This window comes from Balaenoptera physalus (genome assembly GCF_965194825.1).
Source record: "Balaenoptera physalus genome assembly, chromosome: 12".
Taxonomy (NCBI): Eukaryota; Metazoa; Chordata; class Mammalia; order Artiodactyla; family Balaenopteridae; genus Balaenoptera; species Balaenoptera physalus.
In genome coordinates this window covers 1,274,283-1,299,306 of record NC_138897.1, presented here as the reverse complement: position 1 = coordinate 1,299,306, position 25,024 = coordinate 1,274,283, and the positions used below count along the sequence as shown (strand labels likewise).

Sequence of the window (25,024 nt, the reverse complement as noted above, 5' to 3'; positions counted from 1 at the left end):
GGCCTTTGCATTTCCCTGTAAATATTAGGAATATCTTGTCATTTCCCCCCAGAAAACATTTTAAGATTTTGATTGGGTCAGTGTATGCGCACTTCACATCTTTGCGATACTGTATATTCTAATTTCAGAACATGGTGTTTTCTATTTCCTTAGGCTTCATTTAATTTCTTTCAGTAATGTTTTACAGTTTTTTGTTTAGAGGACTTGCCCATCTTTTACCAGTTTTATTCTAGTGCTAGTTTTTTCTTATTACTGAAATGGACATATTTAAAGAAATATTTACCTTCTTGCTGTTTGTTACTGGTATGTATGGTTTTGTTTTCTGTGTCATTAATTTTGCTCTTATATTTGTTTACATCCTTGTACTTTCTTCGGGATTTATTGGCTGGGTTTTTTTTTCCTGCTTTCAAATGGATATTTAGTCCTTTGTATATTTTTAGCCTCCCTTTTCTGTTGTATGCAGTTTAATCATGTATATTTTCCTCTTATCATTTTCCTGACTTTGGCTGTGTTCCACACATGATATGTTGATATGTTGAGTTTTTATTACCATTTCATTAACAATGTTTTCTAGTTTCCACTGTGATTTCCCCCTTCACCTGAAGGTTCTTTAGATCTTAACAATTGCCTAAAGAAATGTTAGAAATTATTTTATGTTAGAGCTCTATTCTACAACATATCTTCTTTCAGCTTTAACAACTTATGTTTGTTTTTGTTGCTTGCTGACTGACAAGTAGTTCATTTCTTTACTATGTGTAGATAAACCTTTACTTAGGTCTTAAAGAATATAAATAATTCATGAAACTATGTGAAGTATTCTTGTTATAATTATATTTTTCTTTTAGTTTGTACCGCTTTCCCAACTAATTAATTAATGCTAATTATTAGTAATACTAATTAATACTAATTATTGTTGGTAATACTAATTAATACTAATATTAGTAACAGTGATTAAATAAATGTATGAATAGTGACCTTTGAGTTTTTCTCCTTTTCTGCTCTGTAAAAAGAATGTCTCCTCAGATCTGTGGGGTTTCGCTTGCTCGGTTGTACACTCACTCTTTCACCCAGCTTTTCGTAAGTGTCTCGTTTTCGATACACCCTGGTCTGTGTCAGCTGTTGGAAGAACACTGTCCTCACTTCCCAGGTCACTTAGCCTGACAGGGGGGACACAATCTTTTCATGAGGCAGTAACTAGTATACTGTACGTGTGAGCTGAGGTGCAACAGAGGCCACAGAAATGGCAATATGTAACATTTTTCAGGAAATGGAGTAGTTTTCAGGTCATCACTAAATGCCACTTACATGGTTCATTGATGCGGAAAAAAAACTTAGAGATCTAACTAAAATATGAATTAAAATATTCATTTTTATTATACAAATTATGAATGTTAATTGTTTCAGCATAGAGTTGACATATAACATTATTTTAGTTGTTTTTAGGAGCCATTTCTCCTTTGGAATGGAATTGTGTTAATTTGTAAACTTGCATATAGATAATTAATATTTTATATTACTCTGCAGAATCAAAGAATTCCATCGGACATGGTATTTCTTAGGACATCAGAAAAAGCAGGTATTTTTACTTTTATTTATATTGCTGATGATTGGTATTTTGGCAGTTTAATTTTCATTTTGAAAGATAAAAGTTAAATTTATTCTTGTAAGAATTTTTCTTTGAATGATAATATACTGAATTCATTAATTTCTAAATCATATTTAACTGTTTATGTTTAAAACAATGATTTTACTGTATAATATGTTGCTTTAAAATATATCCTTTCCTATATCAAGTGAATGTTTTCATTCAAATCCATTTTGATATCTAAATAGATGGTGATGTTCCTCAAAACTTGATTGCTATTCTGCATTTGCAGTTTTATTTCTCATTCAGCAAACATTTATTTAGCACTTACTATGTGCCAGGTGCTACCTGTTGCTTAGAATACAAAAGGGAGTAAAACCAAGTTGCTCTCTTCAAAGAGCTCATGATCTACTTATTTATGGAAGTACACACATTGACAATTAGCAGTACTCTGAGTGTATAGATAGTATAAATATTAAAAGACATGTGGAGGGCTTCACTGGTGGCGCAGTGGTTAAGAATCCTCCTGCCAATGCAGGGGACACAGGTTCGAGCCCTGGTGTGGGAAGAGCCCACATGCCGCGGAGCAACTAAGCCCGTGCGCCACAACTACTTAGCCTGTGCTCTAGAGCCCGCGATCCACAACTGCTGAGCCTGCGCGCCACAACTACTGAGCCCGCACGCCACAACTAGTGAGCCCGCGTGCCACAACTACTGAGCCCGCGTGCCACAACTACTGAAGTCCACGCGCCTAGAGCCCTTGCTCCGCAACAAGAGAAGCCACCGCAGTGAGAAGCCCGCACACCACAACGAAGAGTAACCCCCGCTTGCCACAACTAGAGAAAGCCCACGCGCAGCAACGAAGACCCAATGCAGCCAAAAATAAATAAATAAACAAACAAATAAATAAATAAAAGACATGTGGGGGTAATGGGAGGGAACAGACAATTTGCCTAGGTGAGTTGAAATGGGCTTCACAGAAAAAATGATACTTATATGACCAGAGCTTTAAACAAGAAGAAGGTGCACAAGGGGTAATGAGAAGGAAGCCTCATGTGGTCAAGGAGAAAAAATGCATTGGTTGGAGATCAGGAAACCTAAAATCTAGTCTGCTTTGACCAATTTCTAACTATATGACCTAGCCACGCGGTCATACATTTTCATCATCTCTAAAATGATGAGAGGTTCGTCAAGTAATATCCAAAGTTCCTTCTGCCTTATATTTCTGACTTTGTTGCATAAATGAGCAATATTTTTATGGGAAGCTCAGCATATGTATTATTATTTGTAGCATGAAAACTCTAGAAAGGACATGGTTAAAATTTAGAGTTGTTGATTTAGTTTTTTCTCCATTTATAAACAGTGGGGTTTTTTTGTATTTTTTAAAAAATTTATTTATTTAGCTGTGCCGGGTCTTATTTGCGGCATGCGGGATCTTCATTGCCACATGCGAGGTCTTAGTTGTGGCATGCAGGATCTAGTTCCCTGACCAGGTGTCTAACCCGGGCCCCCTGTGTTGGGAGCGAGGAGTCTTAACCACTGGACCACCAGCAAAGTCCCTAAACAGCGTTCTTTTAAAAGGACATTTTAAGTCATGAGAGAGAAGAAAAATGTTTTCTCTTTTCACCAACTGTAGTTATGATTATTTACGTCCTAAGATGAGGCTGCCATTAACAGAAGAATTCAGTTGCACCTAATCATCAAGTGGCCTCTGTGCACTTGATACCTTTACTTTATTGTGTGCGTGTGCTCTTTAATGGGTGGTTTTGTTTTTCCCATGGGGTGGAGACTGGAGAACTACTTTTCCAGCCCATTTCCCTTTCCTGTCCAGTTAGATGGGGCCATGCCCAGAGGTGTGGCCGAAGGAGGGTGGCTGAAGGTCATGTGTACCACTTCCAGCCTCGGCTTTCCCTGTACTGGCTCTGAGTCCATGACCAGGGCAGCCTTGGAAGCTGCCTGTTGAAGGTGGCGGAGCTTCCCTCAGTTTAGGGTCCTTATGACTGTGTGGGACAGACTCCCCTCCCATTCTGTCGCCAAGTGGACTCTACACGACAGAGAGGTAGTATTAAGTGCCAGAGCTGCAAGGTTTATCTTTTACAAACAGCTAGTGTTCCCTTAACACCTGCAGAGCCGTGGCAGGCAGTTAGAACTCTGCCTTTGCCTTCCCTTCTTGCTTGTACAGAGCCTCAGAGTCAGCCAGGTGTGAGAGATTTGGGCCTCTCAGGGCATTGTGTGCAGCCCCGCACTGGCAGGCGGCCTTCTAGACTCTCGGCAATATGATAGAGCTTTTGCTCCTTGTTATCTGATTTTTCAGCTTTTCTTTTAAATTTTTTTGGTCAGCTTGTTGTTTACCCCAGCTTTAACCACCACCTAAGGTAGCTGTGACATTAAACAATTGCCACTGTTTGTTTTTGACAAACATTCCAGGGAAAACGCATTCTCAGTGAATGAGCTGTGGGTTGAGTCAAATCCAGACAAGCCCGACCTGGTCAGGTGGTTACAGTTGTCTGGGCATGGGGTTTGGGGAGTCCCAGCCCTGGTTTGTTCCCCTCAGTGGCTACCAGACCGCTGGTTTTCTCAGCTACTGTGGAGTTTGACTGGGGGCAGGGTACTGGAAAAGGGAAGAGTCAAAACACCACACATCTCACTCACAGCTAGATTTAGCCGTGTTTCTTGAATAAATGCGCCTGGGATTGTTGCAAGTCTTTGATTATTTTCCAGAGTTTTGAAAAAGTTGCTTTAGACAATTTTTGCTTATGCTCTCGTTACAGTTATGGAGGAATGGGTTTTCAGAGATTTTTACACTGCCATCCCTACTTATTTATGATTTCTTTGGCTTTGTTTGCAAATGTATTCAGTATAATGAATAACAAAAAGTTTGCATTTGGGAGATACTTTTTTTTTTCTTTTTTGGCTGCACCACTGGGCATGTGGAATCTTAGTTCCCCGACCAGGGATTGAACCCGTGCGCCCTACACCGGAAGCACAGATTCTTAACCACCGGACTGCCAGGGAAATCCCAGGAGATGCTTTTATATTTAGTTGCCCTTGTAGTGATCATGGTAGGAATATATGTACGATTAAGAATATTATGCTCAATGTGGATATGGCTTTAGGTAATTAACTTAAAAGAAATAGAGTATACAGATTATGTTAGGAGATAAAATGTGAACAAAATCCATCTCTTTAAAGCTGGAAGATTGTTAAAAATGTCCATTTTACAGAGGAAGAATCTGAGGGCTAGTAAATGCTTTGCTGAAGTTTTAGAAATTGTTCTTCAGCCACCATATCATTGTTATGGCGTAATAAGATAGCAAAACATGAAGAGAATATTAGAGCATTAGGCAAGTGAGATACTCTCAGATGTGCCAACTACAGATAAATAACGTTATATCCAAATTGATTATGTTTTAAAAATGTTTTTTTTTTCTCAAATTTTGCTTTGTATTCTATGTTGTAGGGACAGTTTCTCTCTGTAGGGTAATGATATTTAATATTTTGGAGGTCATGGATCTTTCTGAGAATCTTAAGAATTATCACTTTGTTCCTCAGAAAAAAGTACATAATATACATGTATGCTAAATTTTTATTATTTAACATATTCCTGGAAGGTTATTAATGGCTCCAAGTTTAGGACCTTACTGTCATCTGTTTTGACCTGTGGTTCTATTATATTCCTCAGTTTTATGATTTTTTTCTGTCAAATTTAAATTGTTAAAACAATTACTGTTACTCTTATGGAGATACTAAAATGTCAGATTACTGTTTCATGATATTTTTCTTCTCTTTATAAAATGGACCAGACAGCTTCCCAGCTGTATAAAATGTGTCATAACACTGCTTTCAATCAAGGATTCTTAGCTTTAGAAATTCTGTTTGTGTGACTTTACATAATTATTTAAGGTTTTAAATTAAAGCCTTGTTTTTAAACGTACATGTTTAGAATTTTTTGTGTATCTGCTAACACTGTTAATATTACTTTATTATTTTTCAGTTCCCTGATAATACATTGTCTGTTATAGTAAGAATCTCTAAACCATAGCCAGTATGAAAGTCTTAAATCTACGCAGCGTGTTGAGTTTGGACAATAGCCACTGGGCGTTTGTCAGTACAGCTCAGTGAGTCTCTTCGTGGCATCATATTGACTGTGTATTAATACAGGGTATTCTATTGGGCCGTCAGTTGATTGTTTAGAATGTAAATGAAGCTGTTGATGGATCTGGTGACTGATGGCTTAAATTCCAATTAATCAATTGCTTCATCAGTTTCTTAATTCAGATCAAATATCTCCTGAATGCACACAGTTCTTTTAGTGGTATTAAGAGAAATTAATGCTTTAGAACTAATTTTCATCAATCTCTTATAAATGCCAATATCTTTTTCACTTGTCTCCTAAGTGATGACATTATCGTTTAAGTGTTTGGGACATATTACCATAGCTCAGCTGTCACTTGTTAGTGGGCGAGGGGTAGGTAAATGGCACTGTACTCATCCACATTCTCTCTGTGGTGCTATTCATCTTGCCGCCAGCTTAAAAATTTCATGCAGAGTCATTAAGTCATATAAATGATTTAGAAATTAAGTTTAATGGCAAACGATCTGGTGTTATATATGCAAAGTCAATGTCTATTTTTCTTTTCTTGGGCACATACTGTAGCCTGTCTCTTTCAGACCTATTGGATTTGTGAGCTGTTGCAGGCAGTCTGCTAATATTACAGGGTAACTTATTACGACATATGACAGACTCATGTGCCCTGTCTCACAGTGTCCCATCAATTACTTTATCACCACTTGATGTGGCTCTCCTAGGTGACATATACACGAGTTGATCTTCATTTGATTGTCATTAAACCTGTCCTTTGCTGTCAACTCTTGTCAATTATACCAAATAAAATCAAGTATTCATAAGAAGTCAGTAATAGGATATAAGCAGACCAATTTAATAATTCATTTTTACCGAGCCTTAACTGACATCAGTTGTAGCTAGTGCTTGCTGTTAAAAAATTACTAGATATACTTCGTGTAAGACAAGTCAAGTTGGCTATACTTCTGATTTTGCTGCAGTTCATTCCCTCTCTCTGTCTTTCTGTCTCTCTCTTTAAATCATATCAGTTACTGTGAACCTAGTAATGTAATTGTACTTGAAGATAAGTAATATGTCAGTTTCCTCTAAATTTTAAAAATAACGTGTAATTATTTAACATGAGGCATATCCTTTTACTTTTAAGAAAGGCAAGTATATTGTTTCCAGTGTTTAACAAGTTTACAGACATCTAGATAAGGTATTAGTTTCACTTTTAGAAACACAAAATGTTTGAAATTTAAGAGACTGTAGATATTCTCACCTTTTCTTATTTTCTATGTTAGAAAGCAAACCTGGAGCAGAGCTGTTGGCATTGATGTCTCAAAGTATGTGTCATACGGAATCTAGAATCCAATCCCTTTTAAGTTGCTTTTATACTTTATAAAACACACACATACAGATATATATATATAACCATGCATATATTTAAGAGGAAAAAAAAATCAATCTTGAGAAAAAGGTTTAAGTGTAAAATAATGGGTACTGCAAATTTCCTTGTACTCCTTTTTAGTTGAAACCAATTATTTTCCTTATCATAAATCTTTTGACAAATAATACATAACAAAATTTATTTACATAACTAGATATATTTTTCAAAGTGCATGAAATCAGATGAAGGTCTCATACATATATGTTCAGTTGATAAAATAGGTGATTGAAAAATCTTTTCTTAGCTCTCCATCTTATGTCTTACAGAAGTGACTTAACCTGTATGAATCTCCTAGATTCATATTGGCGACACTAATGCCTGTGGCATCGGTAGTTAAAAGGATTAAATGTACTTGGTTAAGGAATCAGTGGGGCGCATTTCAGATACTGAATTGCTGGTGGCTGTAATTAGTTGAAAGTGCACTGGCTCCAAGAGAAAAGTATTTGGTATTTACGCAGAGTAAGAGAGCAAGGAAATGCTTACAGATGTGCGGGGGTCCATTTCTTCTAGGGGTGGATGTGGATTTGCACGGACCCATTTTAGTTTTAGAACGTTGTGCAAAAGGTGCACTGGACTAAGCTGTGTAAAGGTGTGTTCTTACGTAGCTACCTTAGCTAGCTCCCCAAATTTGAGAAGTCATTAGCTAAGTAATTAATAAGTTCCTGGTGTATACCATTCGCTGGCAGATTTTAATAGATTTTCCTCTAAATTTTACACCACCACTCCAAAGTAAGTCTTATTTTTTCCCCTGTGCACATGAAAACCTTAATAAGGTGAAGTAACTGGACAGCGGCATCAGTGGGTGGATTATTAGGTAGTACTCAACCCAGGGCCAGCTCTTCCCACGGCTACACCAGCTTTTAATTTTTGAATTACGGCGCCTGGAGCCGGGGGCCTTGCCTTCAGTACTGTCGACGTTTGGGGCCTGGTGCTCCTCTGTTGTGGTGGCTTGTCTGCACTGCAGGCTGTTGAGCAGTGCTTTTGGCCTCGACCCCCCGGGTGCCAGGAGCACCCTCCCAGCCCCCCCCCAGCGCCTGCTGTGAAAACCGACAGTCTCCGTATGCTTCCCGGGGGCGAAATCGCCCCTGGTCGAAAATCACTAGAGGACTGTTTCATCCACGAAGACCCCTAAAATAGATCTTAAGTGTTCAGTTGTATATCTTTTGAAAGTAATTGTTTTAATATTCTTCAGAGATCGTTCTTGGTAAGAAGAGATTGAGTCTGTGGAATTTTAGCCGTGACCTACCCCAGCTCCATGTGAAGGAAGCGTCTACTCTAGGCCAGTGTAGCCGAGAAGCCAGGGGCTCCATCTCCCTGCAGCTGCCAGGCGAAGGCCAGGGCCTCACCCTGGAGGGGTGCCCACCTGTCTGATGCTTCTGTTTTGTGGTAGTGATCACTCCTGAAGGCTGACCTGGCGTACGGCAGCCTCTTCCTCTGGCTAGAAGGGAGAAGGCCATGAGACAACTTACTGATGAAATTAGCTGCTGACGTGGAGAGGACGTGCAGTGTGAGCTCTACTGCAGGACCGCGTTTGCGGTCAGCCGTTCACCAGAGCGGCACTGGCGCTGAGCTGCGCAGTCAGCAGTCTAATTCTACATGGAATTGGTGGATGGGGCAAACACGGATAGACGGGGGAAGGGGAGCTCGGAAGTACAGACATGAGAAAAGTGCAGTGGAAAGTGGTCTCCATCTTTGCGGGTGTTCAAATATAAATTTAAATATGGATTTCTCTAGTGCAGTTTCAGTTATTTGCAGTGTTCTTTTCCTGCAAAGAAAACAGTTTGTATAATACGTTTGGTGTATATTTTCTGTGTTAATCTGAATATGTTTCTAAAAATTTTTTTTTATTTTGCACTTTATTTTTTTATGTTCACAAAAAAAGTGAGAAGGCGGTACCGAGATTTCCAGTCCGCCCCCTGCCCTCACACCTGCGAAGCTGCCCTCATCATCAGCATCCCCCACCAGATGATGCATTTGTTGCAGTTGATGGACTGACACTGACACATCGTCCTCACCCACATTCCATAGTTGACATGAAAATTCACTCTTGGTGTAGTGCATTCTGTGGGTTTTGGCAAATGTATAATGGCATCCATCCATCATTATATATATCATACAGAGGATTTTCACTGTCCTAGAAGTTTTCTGTGCTCTGCCTATTTACCTCTACCCCCAACTCCATCCTGGGCGGCCACGGGTCTCTTTAGTGGTTTTTCTCTTTTCCAGAATGTCATGTAGTTGGAACCACATAGTATGCAGCCTTTTCAGATTGGTGATAAACATTTGACGTTCCTGCTTTTCATGACTTGATAGCTCATTTCATTGTATTGCTGAATAATTCTCCATTGTCTGGATTTACCATAGTTGATCCATTCACCTACTGAAGGACATTTGGTTGCTTCCAAGTTTTGGCAATTATGAATAAAGCTCGTATAAAATCTGCATGCAGGATTTTGTGTGGACATGAGTTCCCCAGCTCTTTTGGGTAAATGGCAAGGAGTGCGACTGCTGGATCGTATAGTAAGATTACGTTTAGCTTTGTAAGAAACCACCAAACTGTCTTCCGAAGTGGCTGCACCATTTTGCATCCCCACCAGCAATGAGGAGAGTTCCTGTTGCTCCGCATCCCCGCACGCCTTGGTGTTGTCAGTGTTCTGGAGTTTGGCCATTCCCGTAGGTGTGGAGTGGTGTCTCGTTGTTTTACCTTACATTTCCCTGATGATGTGATGTGGAGTATATTTTCATATGCTTATTTGCCATCTCTGTTGTTCTGGTTTGGCCCACGTTTTAACTAGATTGTTTTCTTATTGTTGAGTTTTAAGAGTTCTTTGTATATTTTGGATAACAGCCCTTTATCAGATGTGTCTTTTGCAAATATTTTCTCCCAGTCTGTGCCTTGTTTTCTAATTCTCTTGCTGATATGTTTGCAGAACAGAAGTTTTAAATTTTAATGAAGTCCAATTTATCAGTTGTTGTTTTTTTTTAAATGGATCACGTCTTTGGTGTTGTATCTAAAAAGGCACTGCCATACCCAAGGTCATCTAGGTTTTCTCCTAGGTTATCTTCTAGGACTGTTACAGTTTTGCATTTTACATTTAGGTCTGTGATCCATTTTGAGTTAATTTTTTATGAAGGGTGTAGGTCTGTGACTAGATTCATTTCTTTTGTGTGTGGATGTCTGTTCCATCACTGTTTGTTGAAAAGGCTATCTTTGCTCAATAGTATTGCCTTTGCTAGTTTGTCAAAGATTACTTGACTGTATTTATGGAGTTCTATTTAAAGGTTCTCTATATTCTGTTCCCTTCATCTTTGTCTCCTCTTTCATCAGTACCACACTGTCTCGATTACTGTAGCATTATAGTAATTTTTTTTCAAGGTTGGTGAATGGTTTTACTTTTGAAATGAGTTTATTTTTTTTCTTTTTTACTGTGTTCAAACACACGTAACATAAAATACAGATAACCCCTAGCCCTGGTGCCACCGTTCTACTTTCTGTCTATGAATTGGACACTCTTAAGACCCTCATGTAACTGGAGTCATACAGTATTTGTCTTTCTGTGACTGGCTTATTTCACTGAGTGTAATGTCCTAAAGGTTCATCCATGTTGTAGCATATTGTAAAATTTCTGTCCTTTTTAAGTCTGAATAATACTTCATTGTATGTACATACAACATTTTCCTTATCTATTCATCCATCAGTGGACACTTGGGTTACTTCCGTGTTTTATTTATTGTGAATAATACTGCTATGAACATGAGTGCACAAATGTCTCTTTCAGACCTTGCTTTCAGTTCTTTTGGGCCTACACCCAGAAGTGGAATTGCTAGGTCATATGGTAATTCTTTAAAAAACTTTTTTAGAAACTGCTGTACTGTTTTGCATTGAATATCTTTTTCCATCCTTTCACTTCCAACTTTTTTGTATCTTTGTATCTAAAGTGAGTCTCTTGTAGACAGCATGTGGTTGGATCATGTCTTTGTCCATTCTGCCAATCTCTGTCTTTGATAGGAGTCTGAATAATATTTACCTATTTACATTTAAAGTAATTGCTGATAAGGAGCAACTTCTTTCATTGTGTAGTTTGTTCTCCATACGCCTTATAGCTCTTTTTTTTTTTTTTGGTCCTTTATTTCCTACATTACCGTCTTTTCTGGTTGATATTTCGTAGTAAAATGTTTAAATTCCTTTCTCATTCCCTCTTGTGTATATTCTAAAGCTATTTTTTGTGGTTGCCATGGGAATTACATTTAATATCCTAAAGGTAAAAAACTCTAATTTGAATTGATACCAACTTAACTTCAATAACATATAGGAACCCTGCTCCTTTATAGTTCTATCCCCATCCTTTCAGTTGTTGATGTCACAGAATTACATCTTCATACACTGTGTTCCCCAGACATAAACTAATAATTATTTTAAATGCATTAACCTCTTAAATTATGTAGAAAACAAGATTAGAAGTTACAAACCAAAGTTACAGTAATTCTGGCTTTTAGACTAATAATTTTTTTCTCTAAATTTATTGATCTCTTAAATCGTGTAGAAAAAGTGCAGTTCAAACCATTCTTACAACAATACTAGCTTTTATAATTGCCACGCATTAATAACCTTTATTGAGATCTTTGTTCCTCCACACAGCTTCAGGCTGCTGTCTACTGGCCTTTCATTTCACCTACCACACCGCCCTGAGCACTCCTTGCAGGCAGGTCTGGTGGTCGTCAGCTTCCTCAGCTTTTGTTTACTTGGCAATGTCTTGATTTCTCCCTCACAGTCAAAGGGCAGTTTTGCTGGATTTAAGATATTTGCTTGACAGTTTTTTTCTTTTAGCACTTTGAGTTGATTGGTTCACTGCCTTCTGGCTTCCATAGAAATGCCAGTCTCTTTCTGATGAGAAATCTGGTGGTTATCTTACTGAGGATCCCTTGTATATGATGATTCTCTTTTCTCTTGCAGTTTTCAAGATTCTCTTTGTCTTTTTGAACGTTTGATTATAATGTGTCTTGGTGTGGGTCTGTTTGCGTTCATATCACAGGCATACTTCAGAGAGATTGCAGGTTTGGCTCCAGACCGTGGCAATAGAGTGACTGTCACAATAAAGAGAGTCACACACATTTTTTTGGTTTCCTGGTACATGTAAAAGTTATGTTTACACTATACTTCAGTCTATTAAGTGTGCAGTAGCATTATGTCTAAAAAAAAGTACGACCTTAATTAAAAAATACAAAACAAAAACAGTAATTTTTGTTTTTGTAGTAACAATTTTACTACAATAGTAAAATCAAAGAACAATGATCACAGATCATCGTAACAAATGTAACGATAATAAAAAGTTTGAAATATTACAAGAATTACCAAAATGTGACAAAGAGATGCAAATAGAGCAAATGCTCTTGGCAAAAATGGCCCTGATAGACTTGCTTGATGCAGGGTTGCCACACACTTCCAATCTGTAAAAAAGCATAGCGTCTGCAAAGTGCGACAAAAGAGCGTATGTCTGTGCTTGGATTTTGTTGGGGTCCTTGGGAGTTTATATTCATGTCTTTCATCAAACCTGGGAAGTTTTCAGCCATTATTCAGATATTCTCTCTCTTCCTCCTTCTCTGACTTGCCCTTCTGGGTCTCCCACAGTGCATGTGTTGGTCCACGTGACGGTGTCCTGTGGGTCCATTTGTCTCTGTTCACTTTTTTCCCATCTTCTTCCTTCTGCTCCGCAGGTTGGATCACTTCCCTTGTCCTCTCTTCCAGTTTGCTAATTCTTTGCTGTGCCTGCTCAAATCCGCCTTTGGCTCCCTCTAGTGAAATGTCCATTGCCCTTGCATTTCTCTTTCATTTCTTTTTGGGTTTTCTCTCTCTTTATCGATATCTCCATTTTGTTCATACATTGTTTTCTTGACCTTCTCCACATCTTTCTTTAGTTCTTTGAGCATCTTTTTAGACAGTTGCTTTAAAGTCTTTGTCTAGTAGAACTACCGTCAGGTCTTTTTTGAGGACAGTCTCTGTTGATTAAGTTTTTTCCATTAAGTTGGCCATATTCTCCTGTTTTTGTTTTTATTTTTGTTTTTTTTTTTGAACACTGGACATTTCATTCTAATTGGTAACTCTGGAGATTGTTCCCCAGTGGTGGGACAGCTGGAGACTCTATGATAATAGTAATGGCATTGGAATGAAACTCCTCAAGTACTGGAGCTCATTCAACACACACAAATACACACACACACACGCACACACACGACTAATTGGTCTCCTGAGGATGGCAGGGCCCTAGTTCATTGCCTTGAAATGTGGGTAAATAACAACAGGAGTCAGTGCTTTCTTATAGGAACTTTTCCACCAGGTGAGCCAACCAGATCCAAAGAGCAGAAGCCTCTCCTTTTACATTTTATTCTAGGTAAAAGGTGAAGAAGAAGGATGGACTGCTGCCTTCTGCACCCTCTCGTGCAGTAACGGGTGCCTCTAGTGGGCATTGAGCATGAAGGGCTGTTGGCATCAGAGCAGAGCAGGACATGGTACCTCTGGACGGAAGCAGGGCAGCATTGCTGAGGGTCAGTGGAGTCTGAGCTGGGCTCTGTGTGCAGGAGCCAGCGTCGTAGGACCCGCAGAGGGAAGGCGGGGAGCAGGGTGGCCTGGACCCTGAGTGTTCAGTCAGCAACACGCAGAACCAGCCTTTCAGCAGACAGATTGGAAGGAGGGGTGGGGAGGGCCTGGGGTGAAAAGTGACTTTACAGACATTCCCAGAGTGGGCTCTGCAGTGGTGCTGAGGATGTACATCTGCACAGGGAAGTACAACTGACAGGCCTGCTGCTTTACAAGCAGGGAAGGGGCTGCAATGGGGTCGGGGCACATGCAGCACCTCCTAAGTGGTCTCACAGTTGTGCACAAGGTATTTATCTTGTAGTAATTTCTAAGGTGTGCATATGCTTGTGTGGCTTTCTGTAACTATTTTATTTTACAGTTAAATTTTTGAAAAGCCTCGAAGTCACTTGAATTCATTATGTGGTTAAACTACTAATTTTTTACTTTGTTTTATCTGATTCCTTTTATTTATTAGGGGTCACTTTTTTAAAGTTTGATGTGACTTGGCTTTTTAACTATGTGAATCACATGTGATCTCAGAGTGAACAGTGTAAAATAGGATGTACTCCGAAAGGTGTGCTTCTAGTCTGTCCCTTCCCTTTCCCCTTCCGTCCTGTGGGCAGTGTCCCTCCCTGCACACGCGCACACAGACACACACACTCACGCTTTCCCCACCTTGTTCTCCAGTAGCTGGTGTACTTTGTTCCCAGTGTTGTGCACCTGGCGTTTTTCATTAGATGGTGTACATCCTAGAGAGATTTCTCAGGAGAAATGGAGGCCTCTCTCATCTCTTTTTCTTTTTCCTTTCTGTTTCTGTTTTCTTTTCCTTCCTTCCTTTCTTTTCTTTTCTTTTTTTTTTTCTCACTGATGCATGTGCTCCCTTGTATTCAGCTGATTCCCTGATTTTGTGTTCCCACTCCTTTGGTTATGATTAATAATGTTGCACAGTTGCCCGTTGTGTATGTGTTTTGTGCTTTGCTGTTGTGTATGAGGATACGTTATAAGAAATGGTATGACAGAATGGGCAAAGAGTAAATGGATTTTTGTAATTTAATATTTTTTATGTTTAAAATTTGATGGGGTTGTGAGTATGACAGTAGCTCTTTTCTGGCTTTAGCATTTTAGCTGTGCTTTTATTATTGAGCACATGTTTTATAGTGGTACATCATATTTTATTAGCAAAGTTATATCACACACTCTTGGGTGTTTTTGTATATTTACTTATTATTGTATTATTATCAAAACATAAGCTAAAGGTAGAAATGATCAATGTAGTCTTTCTAAAATAAAGTAAACCTTTATTACTAGTAAACCTTAATAGTCTAGAACACCAACTAGGAGATAAGTGAATAAACAATTAATGACTTCTTACCTTTTCAGCAGACTCATTTTGTGAGTCAAATAAATAGTACTTTTAAGGATTTTTGTTAATGGGAATTTCTGTATCCCACTGTGCTGTGACTTGTGGCTTTAAAGTGCCTGTAACTCAGGAGTTTTTCTTCTCTTGTCCCAAGGTTCATGTTTTATTCGGACTGATCAGCTCGACGGCGAAACTGACTGGAAGCTGAGAGTGGCGGTGAGCTGCACGCAGAGGCTGCCGGCTCTGGGGGTGAGTGTTGCTGCCGTCACTCCACCATTCACTGTAGTGGCCACTTCTGCGCAGTAAGCTCGGTTCTGTGTATACCAGCTATCTTAACTAATGCGCAGTAAGCACAGTTCTGTGTGTACCAGCTATCTTAACTAATGCGCAGTAAGCACAGTTCTGTGTGTACCAGCTATCTTAACTAATGCGCAGTAAGCACAGTTCTGTGTGTACCAGCTATCTTAACTAATGCGCAGTAAGCACAGTTCTGTGTGTACCAGCTATCTTAACTAATGCGCAGTAAGCACAGTTCTGTGTGTACCAGCTATCTTAACTAATGCGCAGTAAGCACAGTTCTGTGTGTACCAGCTATCTTAACTAATGCGCAGTAAGCACAGTTCTGTGTGTACCAGCTATCTTAACTAATGCGCAGTAAGCACAGTTCTGTGTGTACCAGCTATCTTAACTAATGCGCAGTAAGCACAGTTCTGTGTGTACCAGCTATCTTAACTAATGCGCAGTAAGCACAGTTCTGTGTGTACCAGCTATCTTAACTAATGCGCAGTAAGCTCAGTTCTGTGTGTACCAGCTATCTTAACTAATGCGCAGTAAGCTCAGTTCTGTGTGTACCAGCTATCTTAACTAATGCGCAGTAAGCACAGTTCTGTGTGTACCAGCTATCTTAACTAATGCGCAGTAAGCACAGTTCTGTGTGTACCAGCTATCTTAACTAATGCGCAGTAAGCACAGTTCTGTGTGTACCAGCTATCTTAACTAATGCGCAGTAAGCACAGTTCTGTGTGTACCAGCTATCTTAACTAATGCGCAGTAAGCACAGTTCTGTGTGTACCAGCTATCTTAACTAATGCGCAGTAAGCACAGTTCTGTGTGTACCAGCTATCTTAACTAATGCGCAGTAAGCACAGTTCTGTGTGTACCAGCTATCTTAACTAATGCGCAGTAAGCACAGTTCTGTGTGTACCAGCTATCTTAACTAATGCGCAGTAAGCACAGTTCTGTGTGTACCAGCTATCTTAACTAATGCGCAGTAAGCACAGTTCTGTGTGTACCAGCTATCTTAACTAATGCGCAGTAAGCACAGTTCTGTGTATACCAGCTATCTTAATTAATGCGTTGACAAGGGTTTAAAGTAATTTCTTCGTTACTAAGTTCATCGAAAATTATGCCCACGTCATTTCTCTGGTGTCTTAGCACATAACCTTTTGGAGATATAGTTTTAAATGTTCCTTTTGGCTTGACTCTTAGGGTTTCTTTCTTTTCTTTCTCTTTCCTTTCTGTTTCTATTTTTAAAACCCCCTCATTTGAGTAACCTTTGACATGGAGAGCTCTTGGTGGGGTTAGATACGTCCATGTTTGGTAACTGAGTGACTCCCCGGAGGCTGTTGAGATACTGCTTCGGTAGAACGCCCGTGGGCTTGGCCCAGCCGTGGACACCAGCCTGCCCGCTTCGGCTCTGCCCGTTGAAGGTGGGGAGCCCTCGCTAGGGAGGGGGACTGAAGTGTCCCTGTGTGTCTCGGCAGAGTGAGAAGGGGAAAGACACCTCTGGACTTCTTGCTTGGCCTTTGCTGCCTGGGGAACGGGCAAGAGGTGGGACCAGAGGGCACAGTACTTACGGATTTCAGTGTTTTTAGTGATCTCTGAAACAGACCTCTCACGAGTGCTCAGAATCTCCTAAACTGCTATACATCTTTTTTAAATCAAAATCATGGTTGTGGTCATTTGTTGTTTGTTTTGTGTTATACGTTATGATTTATCTGAATGAGAGAAGCTTTATCTTACATGATTTGCTGATATTCACTGGAGAGTAAAGAAAGATGGAAGTGTCTTAAGAATGACCTTGGACCCAAGCAGTTGTTGGTTAAGGGAAGGGAAATTGAATCCTCTGGATTTGGTCACTTTCCTTAGATGGGTTGGATTTGATAGGAATAGCTACTGCACATAGCTTACAGTTAATTACTGTCAATGGCAGGAACCTTCCTTATTGTAAATATTGCACTTTTTGGAAACTAAATCTGTTTGACATGTATAAGACTTGGCAATATTTTGTTTCTTTAGGTATTTTCCATTGCCTATACTTTCGGTAGTGCCTAGGTTGAAATTCATTCCTTGCTTAGAGTTTGTTGGGTTTCTTGGATCTGTGGGTTCATGGTTTTCTTCTCTTTTCCATCCTCCTTTCTGCCCAGACCCCTCTCTCTGGGACATGAACGACAAGTGTGTTAGACTTGGCGTTCCTGCAGGTGTCGAGCTTCTGCTGCTCTCTTCTCAGTCTGGTTCTCTTTCTGTGACTCAATTTTGACAGTTTCTGTTGCTCTGTCTTTTTTTTTTTTTAGCTTCACAGCTTTGGGGATTTTAGTTCCCTGACCAGGGATTGAACCTGGGTCCTCAGCAGTGAGAGCATGGAGTCCTAACCACTGGACCATCAGGGAATTCCCATTTTGCTCTGTCTTTAAATTCACTAAGTTTATCTTGTGCAGTGTCTAGTCTTCTGTTAAGACCACCCAGCGAATTTTTTTATTCCAAATATTGTATTTTTAATCTCTGGAACCAGGTTGCACCTGGTCACCCATTTTTGTTATAGTTTGAATACTTTTCTTTCCTAATATGTTCATAGTTTCATTTAAATCTTTCAGCAGTTTATAACACTTATTCTTCGTCTGTTAATGCCATTGTCTCTGTTATTTTGGGGTATGTTTCTTCTTAAAAAAATGTTCTCCTTGTTACAGGTCACACTTTCCTGCTTCCTTGCACAGCTGGTAATTTTTAGTTGGATGCTGGATATTGTAAATACTATATTTTTTTCTTCCTTCGAAACCTGTTGATCTTGATTTTCTTAGTTCAGTAACTTGTGGATAAACTCGACCTTTCCAAGACTTGTTCTTAAACTTTGTTGGGGTGGGCCTAGAGTCCCCTTATCACGGTGCTAATTTAATCCTACCACAAGCGCCTGCTCTTTGTGGGATAACCATGGACAGCCTCGGTTGTTTCGAGGTGCCTCTGACTCTGGCTGGTCAGACTCCATGTCTCCCCAGCTCTGTGTCATCCCTGAGGCTGGTCCGGAGAGAGCTCTCTGCTCACACTCTACCAGGCATCACTTCACCCCGACCAGGCGTGCGGTAGCTGTGGGCACACTCAGGGAGCGCCGCGTAGCTGTGGGCACACTCAGGGAGTACTGCATAGCTGTGGGCACGCTCAGCACTAAATAGCTGTGGGCACACTCGGAGCACTGCATAGCTGTGGGCACACTCAGGGAGCGCCGCGTAGCTGTGGGCACACTCTGGGAGCGCCGCGTAGCTGTGGGGCACACTCGGAGCGCCGCGTAGCTGTGGGGCACACTCAGGGAGCGCCGCGTAGCTGTGGGGCACACTCAGGGAGCGCCGCGTAGCTGTGGGCGCACTCAGGGAGCGCCGCGTAGCTGTGGTCACACTCTGGGAGCGCCGCGTAGCTGTGGGGCACACTCAGGGAGCGCCGCGTAGCTGTGGGGCACACTCAGGGAGCGCCGGGTAGCTGTGGGCACACTCAGGGAGCGCTGCGTAGCTGTGGGCACACTCAGGGAGCGCCGTGTAGCTGTGGGGCACACTCAGGGAGCGCCGCGTAGCTGTGGGCACACTCAGGGAGCACTGCAGGGCACTGCCACTCCTTTCCTGTTCGTTCTCTTCCCACTTCCCTGGGCTCCGCTCTGTCCCTTAGCAGAAAGGCTGCCTTCCCCAGCTCGGCTTCCCCCAGCCCCGCAATACGGAACCTCCCCTTATGCAGGAAGCCGGCCTCACCTGGGGCTCACATCTGTGTTCTCTTCTCCCAAGGGTCACGGTCTTGCGATTCTGCCAGAAGCACCGTGTCCTGTGTCTGAAAACGGCTGTCTCATGTGTTTTGTTCATTTTACAGTGTTTGTAGTAGGAGGGCACTCCACTCTCACACCAATTACAGTGGCACAGCTTGTGGAAGCCCTTGATTAATTCTCAGAAATATGTGTCTTGTGCACTAACTGAGCTACATGATACTTCAAATTAAAATTAAATGGTGGTCCATTGAGCATAAAATTTTTAAAAAGACCAAAGCAGTGGGTCTTTGTTACTGGAGGATTTGCTTATTTTAGGGACGTACGTGCTGGGAGGATGCGGCGCTCCCTGGGCCATGTTACCTCTGCCCTGGAGGGCACTTCACGCCACTGTCCTCTTACCTCACAGCTTCTTTCACATTTCGGGCTAACCATCCCGCTCCTCAGCACTCATTCTTTCAAAAAAAGAGAGTTCCTGATTATAATAGTAATATGTGCATTGAGAATAATATATAAATGATAAAGAAGATGAGAAGCGCTCTAATTTTCCTGCTTCACAGCGGCTGCCGTTCACGTTCAGGCACAGGTCCTCCTGACGGTGCCTTTCCCTGGCCCTCCCCTCGCCATACACACACCTGCACACTTGGGTGAAGCTGTATGTACTTCTTTGCCTGTGAGGGTGTTTATTCAAAAGTATGTTTGGGTGTTATCTTTCTATGTTAGAAAATGTGTATCTCTGTTAAGTACTCTATTAGCCGCGTGGTATTTGACAAATTATAACTTCGGTAACCAGCCTGATATTGGTGATTATGAAAGTTAATACTTTTGATGTTTTATAAATAGTAATAGAGATCAACAAATAGGCATATTTTAAGGATTTTGATTCTTTTGCCAGAATGCTCTCTAGAAGACTACAGTGACTTGTACATCTCCTGTAGGTTAACCAAAGTCAGTTGACCTGTCAGCCGTCTCCAATCTGATGACTGAGAAAATGGCATCCCCTTTAAATTTGCATTTAATCTTTTTGTGAGGTTGGAGATTTCTTATCTAAGAAAGTGTACTTCTCATATTTTTATTTTATAAGTTTCTGTTCATGTTGTCTGTCCATTTTCCTGTTATATGTTTTTAAAGAGGTCTTTATATATAGTTTGCTAATCATCTTTCATTCATTTGTTTTAATCTCTTCTAAATATTTTCATTTATAGTTTCTGTTGTCCATATAAAAGTTTAGCATCCTTATATAAGGTGACCTAACAGTAATTTTAAAATAGTCTTTAAAATAGTTACTTATGTAATGTGATAGAAGTGCTAATTATTACTATGGTGACGATCATATTACAATACATAAATGCATCAAACTGACTTGTACACCTTAAATTTACACAACGTTATATGTCAAGTATATTTCAATAAAAATACTTAAAAAAAAAAGTTACCGCTTTTGGTTTTATGCTTAGACCATTTCCACTTCATGACTGTGTTTTAAATGGTTACTTTAAAATCACTCCCGCTTTACATGTGAACTCTGCAGTCCAGCTAGCATTTGTTTGGAGTCGAGTTCTGCGCAGGAAATCAAACGTAAAACAGCCTGCTGGCTGGTCGCAGCAGTACCGTTTGCTGCATAGCTCACTGTTTTAGCACAATTTTAAAATTGTCCTGGGAGGTTCCAGTTTTAAACTCTCGCCCTCGGTGTATGAGTGTGCAGGGTTTTCCAAACCTTTGCCGAGGGAGTGCGTGTTCCAGACCTATTCCCCCAGCCTGTTTCCCGACTTTTCGCTTTAAAATACCTTTTGCCATATAAGTGTTTTAACTTTTGTTTAGGTAAATACTTATACGTTTTCCTTTTTGTTTGTGGATTTTGTGTTGTGCCAGAAGGCTGCTCTCCCACCAGTGTTCGCTTAGCCTCTTAACCACTGTCAGAGTTTGTCAGCGGGCAGCCTAAAAGTGAGAGGCTGGTCCTTAGCACTTACTGTCTTGTAATTATTAAAATATTCCCTGCACGCAGACCCATAGAGAAGAAAGTTCAGTCACGTCACTAAATCTGTGCGGCTGAAAGATGGTTTCATGAGTGAGGTCAAGTGAGTTGCTTTTATTTCAGCCTGCAGCTGGGCCGGCGTCTTCTCTGCACAGGCCCCCCCTCTCTGCTCTGCCAGCCTCCCTCAGACTCCCAGTGTTTTCTGTTTGCTCTTCCTTTCTGCGCGGGGTGAGGTAAAGCTGTGCCGTCGCCTTGTCACTGAGGACACCAGCTTTCAGTTCTCATGCTACTTGCTGAAATGACTGGTTTTTATCCTGAGACACTCGTGAAGCCTGTTGACTTTCTGATGTACTTTGAGCCCATCGCTGGTCTCCCACTGCTCTTTCTCAGCCGCCTGTTTCCTCCTGTGTGTGCGTTCTTGTTTTTCTAGCATACGTCCTCAAGTCGTCTCTCCAGGACTGAAGGGGGAGGAAAGGTCATGGACCCCAAGTGACCGGAGGGCTTCTGTTTGCCATCAGGCTTGGAGGCCGCACCTCGGAGTCTGTCCCTCTGCACCTCACTTCCAGCAGTCACAGGTGCTCCAGGGCACCCTGGGAAGCAGTTGCACAGAATAATCCTTCGTAGCAGATTTAATTCGCTGAGAGTGTTAGAAAAGAAGTGCATTGTTAAGATACCATATTAGAATTTTTCTGAAAGAAAAGCCAAACAATGAGTATGTGGTATGTGATGGCATTACCTGGATTCCAGGAGAGTGGGTCAGCTGTGACAGAGGCTAAGTGTCGGGGAGGGACATGCAGAGGACTGCTAGAAACGTCCACCCCTTGGTCTTGGTGGTGTCTTCGGTGTGTGCTTGTATTCAAATGCAGAAAATTGTACACTTTAAACATGCATAATTTATTGCTTGTAAACGATATCTTAAGAAAGTATTTAAAATTCCTCTATGATGTTATCTATATTTTTGAATATTCCCTTTGCTGTGATCACAGGAGGTACATTTTATTATATTCAATATTATAAGGATGTTTTCCTCATTTTTATTAGCAACAGATATGTATAAATTGCAAAATACTTAGAGTATGCAATTCATACAGTGCTACTTTAAAAATTTTATGGTTGATACACTTTGATAGAGAGTGTGTTAAGCATTTGGATGAAGTAACTGGAAAATGAAAACATTTTAAGTTTTGATATCATCATAAAACCAAAAGGAAATATATTTTAGAAAAAAGGAAGTTTAGCTGAATCTGTGATTCATCCATCCATTTATTTATTTATTTATAAAATTTATTTATTTATTTTTGGCTGCCTTGGGTCTTCGTTGCTGCACGCGGGCTTTATCTAGTTGCAGCGAGCGGGGGCTACTCTTTGTCGTGGTGCGCGGTCTTCTCATTGCTCATTGCGGTGGCTTCTCTTGTTGCAGAGCATGGGCTCTAGGTGCACAGGCTTCAGTAGTTGTGGCACGTGGGCTCAGTAGTTGTGGCTTGAGGGCTCTAGAGCGCAGGCTCAGTAGTTGTGGCACACGGGCTTAGTTGCTCCGTGGCATGTGGGATCTTCCCGGACCAGGGCTCAAACCCGTGTCCCCTACATTGGCAGGCGGATTCTTAACCACTGCGCCACCAGGGAAGCCCCATCCATCAATTTAAATTTGTAGCTTCATATAATTTGACATATTAGGTATAGACTTTTTTTCATAGGAAAGAAAGCCCTAATTTCATTATGCACATAGGCAAGGCAATTTGGTTTTTCATCAAATAGCTTACGCTGTCCGTAACTGTCACTCATTTTGACTTTTCTGTCTCTAATGTGATGGACCTGGGGAGTGTTTGGTGACATTCACTGTTTGTCGCATCATCAGTGGAGCATTGTGTCCATAGTGACACCAAGAATGAATAAACCTGCAGTCCTTAGAGCTCTTTTTAAAGAACTGAGGGCGCCACCCAGAATAAGCTCTCTAATTCTGTCGTGTCCAGAGCACCTAATGTGATCAGAGAATTGAAATTTCGTTGGAGTGGTGCTGCAGGTCCAGCTTCTTGCTGCCGCGGACATGGAGACGTGTGGGAACGTGTTTCTGCTCTTGTGTTCAGGCAGATTTATTAACAACAATGAGGGCACAGTCATTTTCAATAAATCATGACTCGCTGATTTATTTCAAAAGATCCATATAGCAGTAAACAATACCATTTACATTTAATTAGTTTTATTGAACAAAAGGCAGTTTTATTGGTAATGAACCACATGTTATGATTAAGGATGTATTTTAATGACCTTTAAGTAATGCGAACAAATGTTGCCCTTGACCTAATAGCAGAGGCTTTCCTACATTATTGAAAACTTCAGAATGATTTTTAAATTATCATGAAAAGCTTCGAATGACATTCTCATTATTGTGCCATTATTCAGTCATTTGTTGTCTAATGTACTAGATGAAATGCATTCCTCTAAATGTTCATGTGCGTGTGGAAATATGGGGGTTGTTGCTAGGCGGTCCTTTATTTCCATGTATCAAAAGGTAGTCTGTTATAGGAGAACTTCATTTTTTGAAAATGACTGTGACGGTGTAGGACTTAAATGATGAGTGACCCTCCAGCTTGCCTCATCCCAGGAGTCGGTTGGCCGTCTTTTCACAAGTCTAAAATTATTACGCAGTGCATTTCTTCTTGTGTAAACTAGCCTGGCTTAATTACTTGCAAATACATTTTTATTAGTTAACATATAATCTAAGCTGCAGTAGCAGACCCACTGTGCTGAGCTGGCGTGTTCACCCTTCATCCAGTGCAGCGTCTCTGCTCTTCAGAACCTGGAAAACTAACCGGCACGTCTTTTGCAGGCCCACCTGAAGGCATGTGAATGAGCTTCCCCAAGTTTAACGAGCTCTCAGAGACCTCGCCCGGCAGGATGGGAGTGAGCTGTCCCTCTGCCCCACTGGCGTTCTCAGCTGGCAGGTGCTGTCCTCAGCCTCGGGGGTCTGTGTGGCAGTTGCTGTGCAGGCAGTTGCCTCCCTTGCAGCCTGGAGTCACGGCTCCCCTGCTGAGTCTGGAACTCAGTAGTGGCCGTGGTGTGTTCTGCGGAGGGTCATTCTGAGAGTGATGTTTGGAGGTTCAGTCATGAGCTCAAACCTTCCTAAGGCTTTGGAAGCACTGCATTCCATGTGTTAAGTCCCTTTCTGCTCTGAGATCTAGGGTGATACATCCCAGATCCAGGGAGACGTTTCTTCTCCCTCACCTAACAGCCCGGAGGTGGGTGGTCCCAGGTGGGAGCGCAGCTCTGTCGCCCGCAGTCAGTGGCCTTCAGCCGCGTCCCGGTGTCTGCTGCCCTGCAGCCTGGCCAGCGGGAGCGGAGGGCCCGGGGATGGGGCAGCGGCCTCGTGCTCCTCCTCCTCCCTCCAGGTGAGCGGCGTGGGGAGGGCTGGCTGTGACAGTGCTGAGGGGAGCCACGCGCCCGCTCGGGTTGGAAGTCCGCCTTAGAAAGGCGATGGGAAGAGTGGTGGGGAGTGGTCTCTGTCACCGTGGCTTCATCTGCTTCCCGTCGAGGCGCTCCGGTTCCTTCCCGCACTCCTCACTGGGTGCAGCGCGCCGAGGCTCCTCCGCTGGTCCTCCTGGAGGGCTTTACCGCCCTCTGAGCGGGCTGCTCCGCTTAGGCCTGCCGTCACGGCGACTGCGTTTTCACGAGAACCCGCTATTTCCCACTTGTTCTTCCAGGAGCTTGAAGCAACCTGGAGATGTGTATGTCCCTCACCTACGTTAGAGTAGGAAACAAATGGAATGTAAACTGCCAAATCGTCCGTATGTCTTCTAGGAAGGAGAGAAGCCGTATCAGTTGTAGAGCGTTGCCTGTTCTCTGTGGAAGGATGTTTTCTTGAAGGGATGGAGCTTTCCAGACAGCCCATCAGGCAAGGCTCCCCTGGCAGAGGAGCTCTCACAGGGAGGGGCCCACAGCCAGCTGCCCCCTCCCGAGAGTCAGTGGGCGGCCGGGAAGGCAGGACCCGTGTCAGCCGAACCC

At 41.7% G+C, this 25,024-nt stretch overlaps 1 protein-coding gene across 12 annotated transcripts in view; it reads left to right on the top strand.

The window, feature by feature from the left end:
- Positions 1-25,024, top strand: part of ATP9B (ATPase phospholipid transporting 9B (putative)) — a 225,459-nt gene that overhangs the window by 60,119 nt on the left and 140,316 nt on the right. For 11 of the 12 annotated variants that reach the window (XM_082418507.1, XM_082418499.1, XM_082418501.1 and 8 more), the window contains 3 exons: positions 1,525-1,576; positions 6,953-6,994; positions 15,187-15,281. In XM_082418507.1, the coding sequence (XP_082274633.1) occupies positions 1,525-1,576; positions 6,953-6,994; positions 15,187-15,281 (189 nt within the window). The remainder of the gene's footprint in view (positions 1-1,524; positions 1,577-6,952; positions 6,995-15,186; positions 15,282-25,024) is intronic. The other variant, XM_082418500.1, reaches the window with a different exon arrangement.